This window comes from Miniopterus schreibersii (assembly GCF_964146895.1).
Source record: "Miniopterus schreibersii genome assembly, chromosome: 2".
In the NCBI taxonomy this organism is placed as follows: Eukaryota; Metazoa; Chordata; class Mammalia; order Chiroptera; family Miniopteridae; genus Miniopterus; species Miniopterus schreibersii.
In genome coordinates this window covers 100,178,413-100,196,760 of record NC_138102.1, presented here as the reverse complement: position 1 = coordinate 100,196,760, position 18,348 = coordinate 100,178,413, and the positions used below count along the sequence as shown (strand labels likewise).

The 18,348-nt window shown below is 45.6% G+C and overlaps 1 protein-coding gene across 4 annotated transcripts in view; it reads right to left on the bottom strand.

Moving 5' to 3' along the window:
• Positions 1 to 18,348, bottom strand: part of SLC7A1 (solute carrier family 7 member 1) — a 61,394-nt gene that overhangs the window by 4,151 nt on the left and 38,895 nt on the right. For 2 of the 4 annotated variants that reach the window (XM_081129729.1, XM_081129727.1), the window contains 7 exons: positions 14,400 to 14,786; positions 11,759 to 11,917; positions 9,951 to 10,125; positions 6,580 to 6,701; positions 5,731 to 5,953; positions 4,825 to 4,964; positions 1,562 to 1,664 (listed from right to left, as the gene is read on the bottom strand). In XM_081129729.1, coding sequence (XP_080985855.1) covers positions 1,562 to 1,664; positions 4,825 to 4,964; positions 5,731 to 5,953; positions 6,580 to 6,701; positions 9,951 to 10,125; positions 11,759 to 11,917; positions 14,400 to 14,769 — 1,292 coding nt within the window. In that variant the 5' untranslated portion in view covers positions 14,770 to 14,786. The remainder of the gene's footprint in view (positions 1 to 1,561; positions 1,665 to 4,824; positions 4,965 to 5,730; positions 5,954 to 6,579; positions 6,702 to 9,950; positions 10,126 to 11,758; positions 11,918 to 14,399; positions 14,787 to 18,348) is intronic. The other 2 variants (XM_081129730.1, XM_081129728.1) reach the window with 1 other exon arrangement.

Genomic DNA, 18,348 nt, shown 5'->3' with positions numbered 1-18,348 from the left:
AGAAACAGAGGAGGAGACCTGGGTCTTCGCCTTCTGCTCCTGCTTTTGGCAACACCCTCCTTGGTGTGTCTGTTATGAGACAACTTGACTTCCACCATAGACCAGCCCAGAGAAATGTCTTGAGATGGTTTCTCTGGCTCTGAGAAGTAGCACTAGCCCTTGGAAGCTTAAGATATTAGGCCACTACCAACAAAACTAGGCCACAGGGCACTAAATGCACAGACAGAAATAGAAAGCAATAACATTAGGGTCCTACGTGGAACAAAGAGCTGGAGATATGTGTCTGCGGGCTGATGGCTTTGAGATCTTGTTTGTGAGACTTAATTGGATCAATTTATTTTAAAACTACAATGCCTTGGTATAAATAAATCTACAGAGCTGGGTGAAGGACTCAGCCTGTGGCATGATTTCCAAGATTCAAGCTAACCTGCAAATGGAACAGTCATTTTAAATGAGGCTCCTTATCCTCCTACCCAAAGTGAATGGAGCTCAAATCTTTTTCACTAGTCTTGAAAATCAGGGTGCCTTATGAATTACTTTCCATACAGTCTAAGAATATCTAAGCATAAAGTATTCGCCATATTTTCACTGATTCAGTTCATGTAATACCATTAGGTCAATTATGAAAGTGGTGGGACCTTGGACAAGATTCTAGCATTGAGCCCTTGGGAAGCAATAAGTGGTAGGAAGACTAGCAAACTAGTTTTAGCTGATTCTACACAATCACTACCAAGGCTCAACTCAGGTTTTATACACATTAGCTGCTGAGTACATTAGAAATGGGATCAGTAGCCTTGCAAGTAGAAATACTTAAAAAGAAACAAGGAGGCTCTTGCCAGGTGACCAACACCAAGAGTCTTCATGAGTACATGTTCTCATGATGAACTCCTCAGGCCATTTCTGGGACTTGGGAAGCAGAGCCCTGTCCTTCTAGAGCAAAGGAAAACAGGTGCCCAGAGGTATGCTTTGGAGGGGGTGCCCTGGAGTAGCCAAGACCCCAAGCCTAAGCCTGAGGCTGCTTTGTTACTGCCAGCACCTGGAATGTCTTTCTGAATGTCAAACTCAGCCACCCCACACCATATAATGGGACTCCTTTCTCCAGCGGCAGTGCACTAAAACATCACAGTAACCTGCATTTCAAAGGTCATCACAGTGACCTAAGTTTCACTGGACTCTCCCAGCTCCCGCCAGGGCCGGTCCCCAGTCTCCTCTGTCCCAAGAAGCTGAAACACACTGAAATCATTACCCAAGCCTTTAAAAAATCTGATTCCAGGATCTAGGCCCAGCAGTTGGGCTGAGAACCTGTCTCTATTCTCCCAACATTCAGCCAGAAAAATGAGGGCATGTGATAAGAGGGTGATGGGGTCAACCCTGACTCTTTTCAAGGATATTCTCTCTAACTAGGCTCTCAACCACCATATCCCACCCTCTCCTGGGCACTTCCCAAAGGAGTTATTAACAGCCTAAAGTTTACACTGTATAAACCATTAATTTGAACTGCTAAGAGGCTAGCAGGGTTCATGTGCATTTCTGTCACAGGACCCAGAAAAGCCATACATACCGTAAGACCAACACACAGGCAGCCACCAAAGAGTAAGCCAGGAGGGTGCCAATGGACATGAGGTCCACCAAGTCCTTCAGGTCAAAGAGGAAGGCCATCACAGCTGGGGAGGAGACAAACATCAGGATCCACAGATGGCCCTCAATACATAATGACATCCAGAAACACCACCCACCTGTGATCCAAAGCATACAAGAGGTGCTGTGTGCGAGGACACACCCCCAGCCCTTTCCATGGAAAGATGCTTAAAGGAAGGAAAACTCAGGATTAAATCACATACACAGTCCTCAACAGGTAGTAACTTTGCAGCTATCCCTACATTACAGATGGAAAAACTCAGTTCAGACAGGTTGGGAGAATCATCTAAGGTCATACAGCCAGTAGGTAGAAACTCAGAATTTGAACTAGGTTCCTGTGACTCTGAGTTTAGTGTTTCTTCCTCTACATTATGCTGACTCATACACAAATCACATACATCTATCTACCCACCCACCTATCATCCATCCGTCCGTCCGTCCGTCCGTCCGTCCATCCATCCATCCATCCATCCATCCATCCATCCATCCATCATCTATCCATCATCTATCTATCCATCCACTCATCCAGCCTCCCCCAAGCACTCACTGGGCATGGTGTACACCACTGAAGAGGTAAGAACAGTCTCTGCATATCATCCAAAACACATGCATCGGTCAGCAATGGGGACGAGGCAGGTGAGGCTCCTGACCCAGACAGCTGAGCATGGAAAACAGTGTTGTTCCCACACAATTTCAGTCCCCTCACCATGACAACACTTAAAAAAAAAAATAACACATACATGCTTACTTGAAAATTCTCTGTACTTTTTGTGCGTGTGTGTATGTGTATTTATGTGAGTATATAACTCATTTCTCATTTAAACATTAACTTGGCTAGGTCTGTTTTGGGGTATTTTCAAATCATTCACAACCGAGACAAGTTAAAACAAACACAAAACCATTGCTTTTCCCCAAATACTTCTCAAGCCCCTCTAAATCACTGCAGCTAAAACAAATGTAAATTGTGAAAAGTGATAGAATTTAGGAGCAGAGAGGACTTTCTGGATAAATAAAACAGTGACCAACTATGTACACTACAAACGCCAGCGTTCCCGCTCAAAAAAATAGAAACAAGCTTCTTCAATGTGAGGTGATTTTAGAAAACCTAATACTTATTTACACTCCCACCAAATAAAAAGAAAGAGTAAGTCCTTGGTTTAGTGAATGTACTTTGTAGTCACTCTAATGATTACAGTTTCATCTCCCTTAATTGGCACAGGAAGGAAATTAAAGCCAGTCTTTAATATAATCAAATTACATGTAAATACTGAAAAAAATCTTCACTGTTTCCAATGCGTTAATCCCTTAAATATATTGGTTGTATTCTTTTCTTTAAGTTTTTATTTATTGATTTTTTAGAGAGAGGGGGGAAGTGGGGGTGAGAGAGAGAGAGAGATCTATTTGTTGTTCCATTCATTTATGCATTCATTGCTTGATGCTTGTATGTGCCCTTACCAGGGATCGAACCCGCAACCTTGGCATATCGGGATGACCCTCTAACCAACTGAGTACCCAGCCAGGGCCTATACTGGTGTTATTTTTATATGTGGTGTCCCTTCACCTGACCACTGGGATCACTCTCAAGGATGTAGTATTACAGCCTTGGCCAGTGCTGCCGAAGGGTTAGTGTCGGCCGCACTCATACCTGGGTTGCAGGTTCAATACCCACCCTTGATGGGGCGCCCGTGAGAGGCAACCAATCGCTGTATGTCTCTCACATCGATGTTTCTACCTCCCTCCCCCCCCTCCCCCTCCTTCCCTCCCACTTCCACTCTCTCTAAAAATCAATGGAAAAAATATCCTCGGATGAAGATTAACAAAAAACAAAACAAAACAAAATAAAAAAGAACACAGAACTATAGGACAAATTTGGTAAATAATAAAAAACTTGCTTTCTTCCATTATATAATATTAATCCACAAAAACGAAGCACACTGTGCTAAGGGCATAAATACTACTAATAACAACTCATTCATTTAAGACGGTCAGATGGCCACTTGACAAGTCCCTGTAGCACAAACTAACTGGTGTCATGTGTCCAAATTTACCAAAAGACCCGCTGCTCTACTCACACCCTGGAAGGAGCCAGACTCTTTGGCATAAAAATGAACCAGGAACCACAGGCCAGCTCTACACTATGTGTTTGCATCCTGCCTTCACCTCTCCATGCCACCACCTCTGTACAGTGGGATCACACTGCCTCTCCAGCTACAAAAATGCAATCATTAAAAGGGGAAACTTATACAACAAACAGCATGCGGTGCAAATTAAGTTTCAGCCCCCCGGGGGCTCCCCTGCCCCCCACCCCCGCCAATTCCTTAATCCCAGGCCCCTGGATCATCACATAAAGCGTTCAGTCCACTGACGCCATCTGTCAAAACCATCCTCTTGATGAGGAACCTCATACTTAGTAAGAAAAATCTCCTCTGGGCCTGCCATTATTTGTACACTTAGGGCAGATGGCTTCACCAGCAATACCCTCAATATCCCCTCAGGAAGAGGTAGCACATTTTCTTTTAATCCTCGCCCAAAGATATTTTTTACTGATTCTAGAGGGAGATGAAGGGAGTAGGGGGGAGAGAGAGATAGAAACATCAATCAGCTGCCTCCTGCACACCCCCAGAAAAGGGATTGAACCCGTAACCCAGGTATGTGTCCTGACTGGGAATCAAACTCATCACCCTTCGGTGCACAGGACACTTCAACCAACTGAGCCATGCTGGCCAGAGCAAGGTGGCACATTTTATACAATGCTAATCATAAGGGACCCTCATTTCCCAGAGAATTCATGAGCTAAGACACAAGGACCCTAAATTTCCAGTAATAACAAAGTCTCACTTGGCTTGTAAATGCAAGATGTAATCTCACCAAAATCTACTCAGGGTCATTCAGAAAAGGAAGAGACTAATGGGTTTGAGGGACCATGTGTCCTAAGCTCTGGCCAATGAGAGGATAATAACAGAACTTAAACTTTTGGGGAATTCCATCACATCCTCTGGAGCACTGGCCTCTGCCTTTTGTCGGAAGGGCAGTTACCTTGCAATAAACCAGGTTCTAATGGTAAAAACTAAGTGTTAAAAAGAACAGTTAAAATTTCTCACAGACCACAGTATAATTCAGGGTATCCCCTAGGGAATAAAACTCAATGTGGAAACACTGGTGTGTGAAATCAGTTCCAGTTCTTACCGGCGATGGCACCTGAGGTTAACGTGGCAATTACTGGTGTTTTCGTCCTATCGTTGATTTTGGCCAAAAATTTAAATAGCAGTCCATCTTCAGCCATGGCATAGATAACTCGAGGCATGGGAAACATGGAACCCAAAAGGCTGCATGGAAGGAAAAGCAAAAGGCATCAGTAAGACGAGCTTACCAGGAATCTAGGCCCCGAAATCTGACCAGGCCCAGCTGGCCTGAGAAGCAGAAGCCCTGAACTCTCACCAAGGACTGCCACCTGCCAAGCTGTGTGAAGCTCATGGCTAACCTCAGAATTGCATACAACAACCCCAGAAAAAGCACTTACTCTGAGTATATATAAATGTAAGAATGCTAAAGGCCTAACAAACCAGCACAAGCCTAGTCATCGTTTTTCTGGAAGGGGTATTTTATATTTATTCCTATAGTTATTTCCAGCTGAATCAAACAAAAAATAAAAGCATCTCAGCATTCATGAGGATGTCTCTGTGGTAAACTGATGTTCACCAAATAGTTACTGTTCATATGGGCATGTAGGAAATACAAGGGGCAAAATCCCCCTCATTAAGGGGGATTTTTCAAGGTTGCCTCCACTTTACAGCCAAACTAAGGCTAAAATGTGGTGTTCAAAGAGGTGGCCTGGTCCAGTGGCCAAAGTCGGGGGCAGAAGCCAGTCCCTTGCTGAGCAGATAATGTTACAAAGTGGGCCTCAGGTTCTTCAAGATCAGTAACACAAATGACACTTGGGTGATTAATAGCAACAAGGGAGAAACCAGAGAATCAGAGCTGAGGCACTGGTTCCACTTCTAGGGAAAAGAGTAATTTTAACAGCAAACCTATGTGTCCAGCTTCACCTGGCCCACCAACCCGATGTCATCCAGAGAATCTGAGAATCCTCACCTAGTAGACAGAGCACAGAGGGAGCCAATGGCCACTGCATACTTGGCGCCTTCCCAGCCCACGTGCTTGAAGGCCTCAGGCAGGGGACTATCCTTGTCAAGGCAGAAGTATGGCATCATGAGTGTGAGGGCAGCCGACACCCCGAAATAGGCAATGAAGCAAATCAGGAGGGAAGCAACGATGCCCACGGGGATGGCCTTCTGGGGATTCTTAACTTCTTCACCTAGAAGCAACCAAGAGGGTAAGACAGTGAGGGGCGCACCACAAACCACGAGGCCCCAGGCCTTTCCATGTCCAGGGAGTCTGCACCACCAAAAATGCCTCCCACAGTATGGGGCCCTGTGGGGACCAGGGTCTCCTGGGCTCTGAAGATAGGGGGTGGCTCTCTGCAACACAGACCAGATGACTCCTAGGCTCCAGGTGGTGTTCTGGCCTTTACATCATGGTTCTGCCAAGGAAAAGACTTGTTTCTTTTGGCAGGGAGATTTGGGAGGCCCAACGACGCCTAGACTATTCAATTCACAGGATGACAATATTTTTAACGGCCTCGTTTCTCCCAGATGATGCACAGATATGAAATCAGGCTGTAGCCGCGGCTGTCATCCCATCTAGTAAATGGTTAGTCACGCTCAGGATTCAGTTTTCTGTGAGGAACTGCCACTTGGGGAAGTGATAAGGGCGGGAAAGATCAGCAGGAAGCTGCAACCTACGCATTACCCATGTATGGAAGCTCAGCAACCGGCACATGTCCACAGGAAGGAAAATAGTGACCCATGGGTAAAATCAGGCTGGCCTGTCTGGGAGAGCAGGAGGAGCTGGATATGGGCTCCCAACAGTGGGTGGACATACCTGTGGTGGCAATGCAGTCAAAGCCCACGAAGGCATAGAAACAGGTTGCTGCTCCTGACAGGACACCGGAGAACTCAAAGGGCATGAACCCACCGATACCAGGATCCCCTTCTTTCGTTTCACTACAAAAATAAGAGCCACAGCAAAGATCACACCACCAACTTCATAGTCTGACAGACAAGCCACTGCAAACAGTCACTACCTGATTTATGACCACTGATCCTGACAGCTGTCGCCAGCCAATGCGTCAGACTGTGGACAAGAGGTTTCCCCCTTGCTGTGGCCCAGGGCACAATGGTGCATTTTCCAGAAGAATCTTCTAGACTTTGGGGTGGGGGGTGGAATAGAATATAGGGACTGTGACAGAGTGGCCACAGGAAAGAAGGAGAAACCAACAACTGCAGCCTCTCCCCAAGAACCGTATAGAAAGAAATGGAGACAGGCAGTGCTAGGGCCCCAGACTCAGGAACAAAACGCAAGAAGTCTCCATATTTCCAGTAACTCAGGTCTCAAAACAAGCATTTCCAAAGATACTGAGGTTTGAAAAGTGCTCTGTTTCAGTCAACAAAAATGCTTCCTAAGCACCCATGGACATAAGTTAAACAATTGGGATGCTTCTGGTGGGGACTGGTACCCAGCACAGCTGGGCTCATGGGTGGGTCTCAGTTTGCTGAAGTAATGAACTCAAAGTCAAGCACATTTTGTGCATCCTGAAGTCCTTGAAGATCTAGAAAATAGTCCCAATGGATCAAAACCTGTGACTCTAAAGTAAACACTGTCTAAGCTTGAACAGTGGGCACTCAGCCCCTGCCGAGACCCAACTGGGTGGCCATCTCTGACATCAAACTACCTTGGGCCCTGCCTCTCACCAAGTAATCTTAAGCCCCAGCCACCTGAAGAGCAGCCCCACTCCTTCTGTCTGAGAAGTGTAGCTCCAGCCCTCCTCTGCCAGCCACACCTTGTGCTGACTGCATGGCTGCAGGCTCCCTGTCACTTATCACAGAGCCCCAGAGGACTATCATACCTCCCCACGACCCCCTCCCCCAGACCACTTCCCTCCCAACATGAGAACAGGAATGAGAGAATATTCTAACCCTATAAGCGTTGGTGCACTGAGGTTAGGTTAGCAACTCATTTTGGCAAATTTGCTTTCGGTGGGATTTATCAGCTGGCTAATGAAACAGACAGACAATTTGGACCCAGTTATTTTCTAATGGGGATTAAGTCTTTTACTGATTCCTCAGGGATAATTACATTTCTCAGTTCCAGAAGCTACCATGGAGCCACAAGATGTGATGCATGAAGATTGTAATTGTGGGACTTACTGTGGTTCAATAGCAATGTGGGGGAAACCCCAAGAAACGTACAAGTGCTAGATGTGGGGAAAATTGTCACCAGACTCAAAGGAAAGTTTGTCATCTTAAAGTATGACTGAAATGAACCACCAACCCAGGTACAAAAATGGCAACCCAGGGACAGGTGAGTCAGCAAGGTGCAGTCCACAGTCCACACTGCCTCCTGGGTGCTGGCTACAGCTGCTCCCACGGGCTCTGTGAATCACAAAGAACACGGACACCCTGGGGAGCTGCACATAGCATGGTGTGGTTGGGAACTGCCTCCCAGCCCACTCAGGATGAAGCCCCTCCATGCTGTATGGTTTCGTTGGATAATGCTTTAGTACTTCGGAGAGACAATTTCATGGAAGACTGTGTGGCCATTGTCAGAAACACAAATCTATAACTGGTAAAAAAAAAAAAAGTAAATACCATCAGCTGGCATGAACCACCTCTTCATAAAAATAAAATTAAATCTTGACTGACAACCAGGAAACATTTAATTCCTGACCTGTAAATAGCAACCAGTAAGACAGGTGCCCAAGGCTTTCAAAGTCAACTGTTTCTTCAAAGCAAATAAGAGTTGGTTTTATCCCACCTTAAGTGAATGGGTACCAAGAAATTGGGTATAAATGTGACTCAGGAATGCTTGGGAAGATATTTTAAAAATCCTCATTGCTCTGTAGTAGGGTTTAGTCCCCAAAAGAGAGGCTCTTCTTATTTGAACTGTTGACCACATAATATTAGAGTTAGTGAAATTTTATGCATTTAATTCAATAGTTCCTGTTTGCATTCTGGTCGTGAATTAGTCACACATCAACAGTTGTCCATTAATCAGACAACTGGGAACCTGGCCCTTAGCAACTAGCAATCAAGCTGACGTGTGACCACTCAGACCCCCAGTGTCTCAGCCTCTCTGGCAGCGAGTTATGGCCACCTACTGGATTCCATAGGGGAATGTGGGCAGAAAGGATGTGTGTCTCTTGGATCTGTCCTTAAAAGCTCTGGGAACACACTGCTCCACACCTGCTCCCTTTCTGGGACAGCTGAATCATGCCAGCACCCACAGCCCAGCTCTAACCATGTAGGTAAGGACAACATCCTCAGAGATGACGGAACAACCAGGTGAGCGACCTGGGTCCCTGAAAGCCTAAGTACATCTTCACAGGCCAGCCAACTAAACTGCTCATTTCAGGATGTGAAACATCATTTTAAAGCTACCGCAGTTTAGAAGAATCTCTTAATCTGAGCAGTTTAACCATTAGCAGTAATTAAAATAGACTCGTAGGCAAAATCACACTCCCTGTTCTCTATCCTGGAACCCTAAGTTTCACCTGAAAACCTGACAAAAAGATACATTACAATTATTTGGCTTTTGTGTCCTAGATAATATGAGTTTGTTGGTGAGGGTTCACTCCGAGGCCTGAGAAGGCAGGGGGTGGACAGCTGGCCGATGACCTGCCTCTAACCATGCATGTCCTGAGCCAAAGACACGTCAGGGGGATGGGGCCACGGCTTTTCAGGGCTGATGCAACCCAGTCAAGTGTGGAGAAAGAGATTACAATCACATTTTGATACTTTAGTTAATTCTAAAAATTTTTGATAAAAGTTCCACGTATATCTTTTTCCATATTATTAAATATTTCAACATAAAGTGGTATCATCATGGTATTGCAAAGAAAATCTTTTCTGATCACAAAACTCAGAAGGTCGTGAAACAGAATATGAGAAAAAGGGATTACTCAGTGAGTCTGACAGTGATCCTCAACTGTGTACATGTTGGATTTAGAGGGAACACTCTGTTTTCCCCAGGAGGCATCCTTTGTCACACTATGTTCTGTCTAGTAGAGGGCAATAAAACTTAACACAAATTTCAAACCAATAAAACACCCTCAGCTACATCACTACAAAAAAAAATTAATAAAATGTTCAAATTCAAATCACATTTAAAAAAAAAGACTCGTATGGTTCTAGCCAATTACATCCCCCAAATACACAAACTGCCACAGCCAAGGGATGGAGAGAGAAGCAACTCACTTGTTTGAGCACAGGTGACCAGAGTTGTTGTGCAAATATTCCCTTGTGAACTGCCAGTTTTTAAGCGATCCTTTCACAAATCCTGACACCATGATGAAGCCCAGGACCAGAACGTTGATACAAGTGAATATTTTGTTGACCATGGCTGACTCTTTCACACCAAGAGTTAAAAGTCCTGAAAATGTGCATATAAAGGAAACATTGAGTTTTAACCTCATACCAGGCAAATCCTTCCCAGGTTGGGGACCCGGATGAGGGCGATGACTTAAGAAGAATCCACATGGCATCAAATTCTGAAGACTTCTGTGAACCTCTGGGGATGGGGCTGAATTCATGATCTTTCTAGAAATAGTGATCAAAACAACCAAAGCCCTGGGGTGTGTAACAATGCTTGAGGACGCCACCCGGGGGCACCAGGAGACTGCAGAGATGGGGGCATCAAGCCCCCCAGGAGATGAAGTGAGCGCCTCTTCCCATACCCTCCCCTTCACTAAAGTGTTTTACTGAGAACCACACTCAGGAGCAGGATTTTAATTTCTCCAAGGAGGAGGCACTTTGCTCAACTTCTTGGTAGAATGAGTTTTTCATATCAGGAAATTATTCAGGTTGACTTGGGGATGTTAGCAATATCAGAAATGACAAGTGTCTGTGGTTGTGGAACCACCACGTAAACACTAGGCCAGACTAGCTCTAGTTTGTCAACTCACATTAAAAACATACCAAGTGATAAAAATGCCCAGGAACCGCACAACAGTGCAGGGCCACCTTGGGGTAAATGTGCCACTTGGGGAGTTCTGTGGCAAACTGCCAGTGAGAAGAGAGGCATGAAAGGTGCCCAGGGGACACACGACCACAATTTATGATCTGAGATCACTGCTCCGCCATGTATGTCTTTTACACATTTTATAAGAAAAAAGGCTTACATAATAGATTGAATTCTGAAATGCAAGCGTTAGGAGAGAATGGAGCAGTTCATCACAGGGAACATGACACCACACTCCTTGGTCTCTCCTTTCGCATCCTTCCTTCTTGTGTTTATGAAAATCTGAGTAGTGGAAATTTAATTTCTGATACATGCTCCTGCCACTGGACCACAAATACTGCTGAGACTGGCCTGTGCATACATAATGGACAAAATTAGACAGGTTGTTTTTAAAACCCATGCGAGGTTTTCTAACCTCAAAAGAGAATTAATATGTCTGCATTTCAGCTTAATGTTTATGTCAACAAAACTCTCACCCTAGTGGCTAAAACACAGATAAATGTCAGTAAGAAGAGGCTACCATCAACTGTGGGCAAGCACTATCAGGAATTTTAAAATTCTGTACCCATAACTTTGTCCTGAAACTTATTTACTTAAAGGGTGTTTTGACTACCAGTAGGTATAAAACCAACGGAGACATCTCTGGCACCCCAGACACCTGTTAATGTTCCAGACAGACCTCGTTCCTCCACATTAACCTGTCTGATGAACACCAACTTTCCTTCCCAAATAGTCATCATAAGTTAACTGTGTATTCCCGGGTCACTTGCACAAAAAGCCTGATGTACTAACAAAATCTTACTCCAGTCACATAAACACCTAAGGTTCTTTTAGCTAATGACACACAACTATTAAATAGGCCAGCCCTATGTGAATCTATCAGAAGCCATTAAGACAAAAAAGATGTTTGCATTAATTACAAAAAGAAAACTGGGGGTGCGAGATAGGGGGGAGAAAGAGAAAAGGAAGAAAACGTAATGGGAGCCTGCCTTATACCTTGGACCCGTCCCTCCGACCTGATGGCTCTCTCACTGTGTGGCTGTACCTGTTAAGATGAGAATTATGATCACAGCAAAGATGTCTGGGTTTGTGGCCAGCACTCCAGGGGCGTTCAGAGCCATGTGTGTCCGAGAGAACTCCCCAATGGGTTTGCCAATCAGCTCATCAAACGTTGCACTCCAGGCTCTTGCCACACTTGAAGTACCTGTCACAAAACACATACATTAGAGGAGTGTGAAAGAAAGCTTTGTCATCAACCTGGACGTTCACAGCATCCATGTGGGATCACAGACAGTGCATGAGATTCAGCAGCAGAAGCCAGGCCTCAGCACGCACACTCAGAAGGTCAATCAGTGTTCACGGTGAAGTGAAAAGCTCGAGGGAGCTTCTAGGGCCTGGGGAAAAAAATGCATTTTCCACCACCACCCAATATACACATGTATACGTGTGTTTCAATATAACTAAATTATTAATAAAAGTTTTACTAAACATGTTACCCTTGTCAACATATATATAACTGAATTATTAATAAAAGTTTTAAAAAACAATGTTACCCTTGCCACCTGAGAGGCACTCAGATAGTGTTTATTCAATTCTACCTATTTTATTTCATTACCAAAAGAAACATTGATGACAAGCCATGAAACTGATGGTACAATGCTCTCACAGCTGGCAGTGAGCAGTGTAAACCTTTCTCAGAAGCTCCTTTGCCAAGTCCCTCCTGGTGAACACTGCTCTCCCAGCAACAGGAGACCAGGGAGACATTGCACACAGTTGACCCTCACCTCTGCCACTGTGCCTGACCCTGGGCTCACACCCACAGCTCCCCAAGCACCTGATAGCAGACAAAGCTGTCTTCATTCTCCCTGCACCCTGGCCATGAGGAAGGCAAATGAAGGCAGCACTCCCAATGCCAACAGCACCTGACTGTTCTCTCTCTTTCTTTCTCTCACTCTTAATCTGAATAAAGTCCCTACTTTTCCAGCACTGTTCCTTATGGAATGTTGATAAAATTCCAATATTCACAATACAGCATTTTCCTTTACTTTCTCAAACATGGCTTTGTGGATGAATGCAGTCTAGATCACCCCCAGGAGTTTGCCAGGGTGATCTGCAGAGACTCAATTTTGCTTTCTGGTTTCATGCTACATATTTTTCCAACAACTCAAAAATTTAACCACATTTCTCTGTGCTGAGCAGCTTGCCTATTATGAAATATGTCCATCAAGGCCACAACCCACTGAAGAAACATGGTCTCCTATCTCCAGAGGCTGGCTCACTGCTGACCAGGCTCCAAACCCCACGCTGCTGGCTAAGGGGGGCTGCCTGGCCTCCCCCACCCCCAGCTCTGAGTCAGGGCTTTAAAACCCCATGTGGGCTGAGAAAAACTGCCCTCCCCAGCAGCTAAGGCTGAGAAGTTCCTGCAGTAGCACATGACACATGCATGATCCCACACAGGTTCGTGGTTCCCTGGCAAAGAAGTGTCACCTGTGGCCTGGAAGTATTGGGCGTCACGCTCTCTCCTGTTTTGTGCCCAGGCAAATCCTCTGGAAACACAACAGCCTGTCTAAAATAGCTGCATTCCCACTGAGAGATCTCAGATTGTGTGAGCACTTATGCTCACAAGTTTCAGTGTTGGGCTGAGAAAATCAGTTACGAATTTTATTTTGGAAGTTAGAAGAGTAAGCCAGGCCAGCTCTGAGCAGACACCACAGGGCTGAAAGGGAAGGAGGCCTGGGTGTGTGGCAGTGCCCTCCCCCCCCCGAGGCCAGGCCTGCGGTCCCAACAGGTCACACACATGATATTCCCAGGACTCACATGGCTCAACTCACCACATCTTACTCTCTTTTGATAATACTACAGAAAGTCTGATAAAATACAAATGGAATGTTTAATGGCCATTTGGATCTCTACCACTGTGAACTGGTCTTTCAGATTCTTTGGCTATTCTTTTATTCAGGCGTTTGTCTACATGCAATGGTATGCAACCATTAGGGATATTACTATGGAAGCATGCTTAACGCTGTGAGAAATGTTTACTATCTATTGTCTGTCCTATAAGTTAAGAGACATACTGTGCCAAAAACATGCATTTAAATTCACAAAAATATGAACAATGGTTAAATCCCTATCTATACAGTAAACTCTCATGAACAGAGAGTTTTTTCTCCGTTGTGTCCCTAATATCTAGCAAAATGCCTTGCACAGAGCAAGTGCTCAATAAATACATGTTGAGAGAATGAATGAATGAGAGAATGTCTCCCAGTTCTCAGACTGGGTAATTTCTACTTCCTTCTTCCTGCTTTTCTATATCCCCCCATCTTTCTACGTCCATGATGAATTTACTCTAGTAGTTAAACAAAACAAAACAATTAAAAGAGACTAAATCCTTTTTAACTAATTGGAAATGTCCCATTGGTTCCAGTCTCAGTATTAATAGGAACAACCTTCTTGTTGGCCCAGCTTGTCCCTACCAAGCCCCAACACACTTGACCGTGAACACCCAGAGCACAGCGCGGCGGGGCAGCGGTGCCTGTAAGGCTGCTTCCACCTGCCGGAAAAGGGAAAACGGAACGGCCAGGCAAGGAGGGAGCTCCTGGGAAGAAGCCAGCCTTGGTCTGTTTGGGAGCAAAGCAGGGCATTCGCCCACGGTTGGGAGGTGGGAACAACAGAAGAGCGGGACTCACCGATGATGTAGGAGAGAATGAGGTTCCACCCTGTGATGAAGGCCCAGAGCTCCCCAACAGTGACGTAGCTGTAGAGGTAGGCTGAGCCAGTCTTGGGGACACGAGCACCAAACTCTCCGTAACAAAGGCCAGCCAGCACGGACGCCAGCGCGGCAATCAGGAAGGAGATGACAATGGCGGGGCCCGAGTTCTCACGGGCCACAGCTCCGGCCAGGATGTACACACCAGCACCCAGCGTGCTGCCCACCCCCAGCGCCACCAGGTCAAAAGTGTTCAGGCAGCGGGACAGCCGGCTGTCCTCACGGCTGCAATCCACCACCTTCCGCCTCAGCATCTGCTGACCAAGGTTGAGCAGCACCTTGCATCCCATCCTGCTGATGAAATCTGCTGAAGAGAAAGAATAAGGGTGTTTCACCACTGCCACTCCTTGCACCCTTTCACCCCTCTAATCACAATACAGACAGTGACCGGGTCCCTTACTGTCATTTGTTGCTAAAATGATTTCAGTCTCAGAATTCCCCAACCAGAACACACACCTAGGACCTCTCCAGCCTGAAGCCTCACCTGAGCGCAGACACACCCGGGGCCAGTACACCAGCTGACTTTACCTGAGGTCTCTGAACACCTACATTTCTTTCAGTTCCCAACTAAAACGCTGTATGGGCAGGAACTATGGAGTACGGGAAACACACATTGGTGACGTTGTTCCTGCCCTTGACAATCATGTAATTTATCAGGAAAAACAAGATGTTACTCTAAGTGTATGTCAGGGAAGGCAAACCAAACCACATTTGAATTTTTCAACTCAGAGGGGCCGACTAGAAATAGCGATGCTTTTTAGATCTTTCTGGAATCCTGGGGGCAAGGACCAAGCTGTTCCCACTCTTAACACAGGTGGTCCAGAGCAGAAAAATGTTGAATTATTAGATGTTAGGGTTTTTTCCTGGACCCAAATGTTAGCCTGATGTGTACAACATACTCCTGAGCACGTACTGAAAGAGCACATGGTCACATGTGGCTCACGTCACCCATCCCTCGCATGGGACACACCCACTGAGGCCCAGGATACCAGGACAGCATTTAAATGACTCTTCTGTAACACACGGGCCAACCCTGCCTACTTGGGTCATTCCAGGGGCACTGCTGTGAGTCCTTGACCAGGATGGGCCAGCCCCCACCTTCAAGGAGGTGGGATAAAACTCCCCACCCTGAAGTGTGGGCTGCCCACAGTGACATCCTTCCAAAGAGGACAGTCTGGAGAGGGGAGAAGAGTCACTTTACAATGGAGAAACTAATGGTCATCATCAACAGTGACAGTCATGTTGATGGTATGTGACAAGAAGGTCACTTCACCGCTGTGATCTTCATACCCAAACCCATAGTCCCAGTCTCATCATGAGAAAAATACCAGACCAATCACAGACAAGGCGCATTCTCCAAAACACCTGACCAACACTCCTCAAAACAAGGGAAGTCCAAGAACTTGTCACAGGCTAGAGGGGCCTGAGGAGGCATTACAACTAAATGTCATGTGGAATCCTGAATGGGAAAAAGGACATTAGGAAAAACTTAAGAAAATGTGAATAAAGTATGGCCTTTATTTGTATCAATACCAGTTCATTAATTATAACATACCATACCAATGTAGGATATTAATAACAGGAAACTGGGCATGGGGTATATGGAAACTCTCTGGAATATCTTCACAATTTTTCTATAAATCTAAAACTGTTCTAAAATAGTTTATTAAAAAAAAAACCACAAGTGCAGATATGAAGGCAAAAACCATCATCATTTTTGCCTACCGAAATACAAAGAATATCACCGATTTTTCTTCTTTGTCATCAGTTGATACCTACTGACCTAACTTTGCTGCAACAAAGTCATTGGAAAACAAAACAGTCTAAATGGAGATCACAGAGCAGCAAAGTCAGAACCACCCAGACTTGCCTGTCTGCCACATCCTCCTGGAATGACAGGGCCCTCTGCGTGGGTCATGTCACTGGCTAGCTCTGGGTTATGGAGAAATAGGGGTGGTCCTTTCTGCATTTCACCAGTTTCTAGTACAATGGGGAATAAAAATCATCCGATATGGCCCCCTTATTACACAGATGAGAAAAAGTAACTACAAGAGCCAAGTGTCACACAAGGTCACGAAGCTCTAATGACACAGTGGCTCAAGTTCTCATCTAGGGCTCTGGCTTTACAGGTGGGAAGAAAATGATCTCATTGTGTCGTAGATGGGGAGGAAATGGGGAGGAAATGAGGAGAGATGATGTATTTGTGCAGCAGGAAAATCAGACACAAGGGTTTGATAAGAGCAAAAGAGGGCAGGTGACCAGAACAAGAGAGGGACAGCACAGAGGTCAATGGCTTCCTTAGCTGTCTTCAGCACCACACCGGCCTGTTCCTGAAAGTTCTCAGGTCAGAGGCAGATTCTGGGGGAAGCAGGTTACCCAGACAGAATCCTCTCAAGACAAGAGTGGCATCAGGGGGAGCAGGTGTGTGAGGACCTGCATGAAACACCAGGGTGAGGGGAAGGCCCAAGCATTGTCCCAGAGAGCCCAGGGACTGCCTTTACTTTTCTTCCTTAGAGGATTTATTCCAACAAGTTGTGAATCGCAACAATGTCATTAGAAACTACTGTCTGAATAACATGTTAAAAGGGAAGTTGCACATTTCAACACACCCCTCGGCTCTGCTAGGGTATGTGTGAAAAATCACAGCAAAATAGCTTCTCAACATCATTTTTGGTGGGAAGGGCAGTATTTTAAGTATATAGGAATTTTAAAGGGAAGTGGAGTGTGAACACTCATTATCTTGCATTGCTTTAAGTTGGTTAGGAGATGTGGTTTTTGGTTAATAATAAGCAGATTCTCTTCCCAAAACAATAAAAGCCAAGTGCAAGACAAAAATGATGTAATTAAGTAGCATTCTCCTTGCTAGGCCTCATAGAGTAAAGTGAACTAAGGACCCAGAAGGCTAAATGAGTCATCTGCCTTCCTCTGAAAGACAAAACTTCTGTCCTGGGCTCTAGAAGGGCCGGTCCAGTTCACACTCCCTTCTCAAAAGTGTGCTGCTGCCCAAAGCAGAAGAGTGAGCACACTGGGATTCTTAGAAAGGGGCACACTGAAGCCCAGATTCATCAGGAACTGATTTCTGAGACTTCTTAGGAGAGAAGGCAAATGGAAGCCCAGTGACCTCACTGTAGGCAGAAATGACCCATTGTGCGTGCATAGCAACGTGTGCTTGTGTGCTGCCAGCCTGGGGAGGGCTCCCACCAGTAGAAACTCACTCACAGAACCCACTTATTAATAATGGGGGGCCCAGCACCATTTTCAAAAGAAGGGGGCAGGTTATTGGATTCTATAAATTAGATATAGATAATTGGTTTTCAAACATCACATGAAAAGACAATTCTGAGATTACAAACTGTCTGACTGCACAGATGCAACACAGTTCACAGGGAACACAGAGGCCCAGTCTCTTCAGGATCAGTGCCTGGCCCACTGCTCCCTGATAGGAGCGCTGGGGCAAAGTGTTCTGTGCACCAAGTGGGGGCAGGCAGGGCAGGAGCCTCACAGGAGATCAACTTCCCGTTATTCTTGCCTTGGTTCCTCTGCAAGTACTGCTTGCTACCTGCAGAAAGGGCAAACTCAATTTCTTTGAAAGACACTGGAACAAAAAGGCAACCGAGTGCTGTTGAGAGGTGCAGAGATGATCATCAGAAGGACGCAACGGTCTCGGGTTAGGTGTTCATTTCTACCTCCAGGGTAGGAAAAAGTGAGATATTCACTCTCCTGGCTTTGTTTTTAAGAAAGCCTTTCTGTCTCCTTGGAAGTAATGCAAAACCATGTCCCCCAAGTGGCATCATGTGTCAGTTTTCCATGCATGTCATGCCACCACTGACATTTGTGCTGGTACTTCAAAGCTGGAGGTTCCGTCAGCA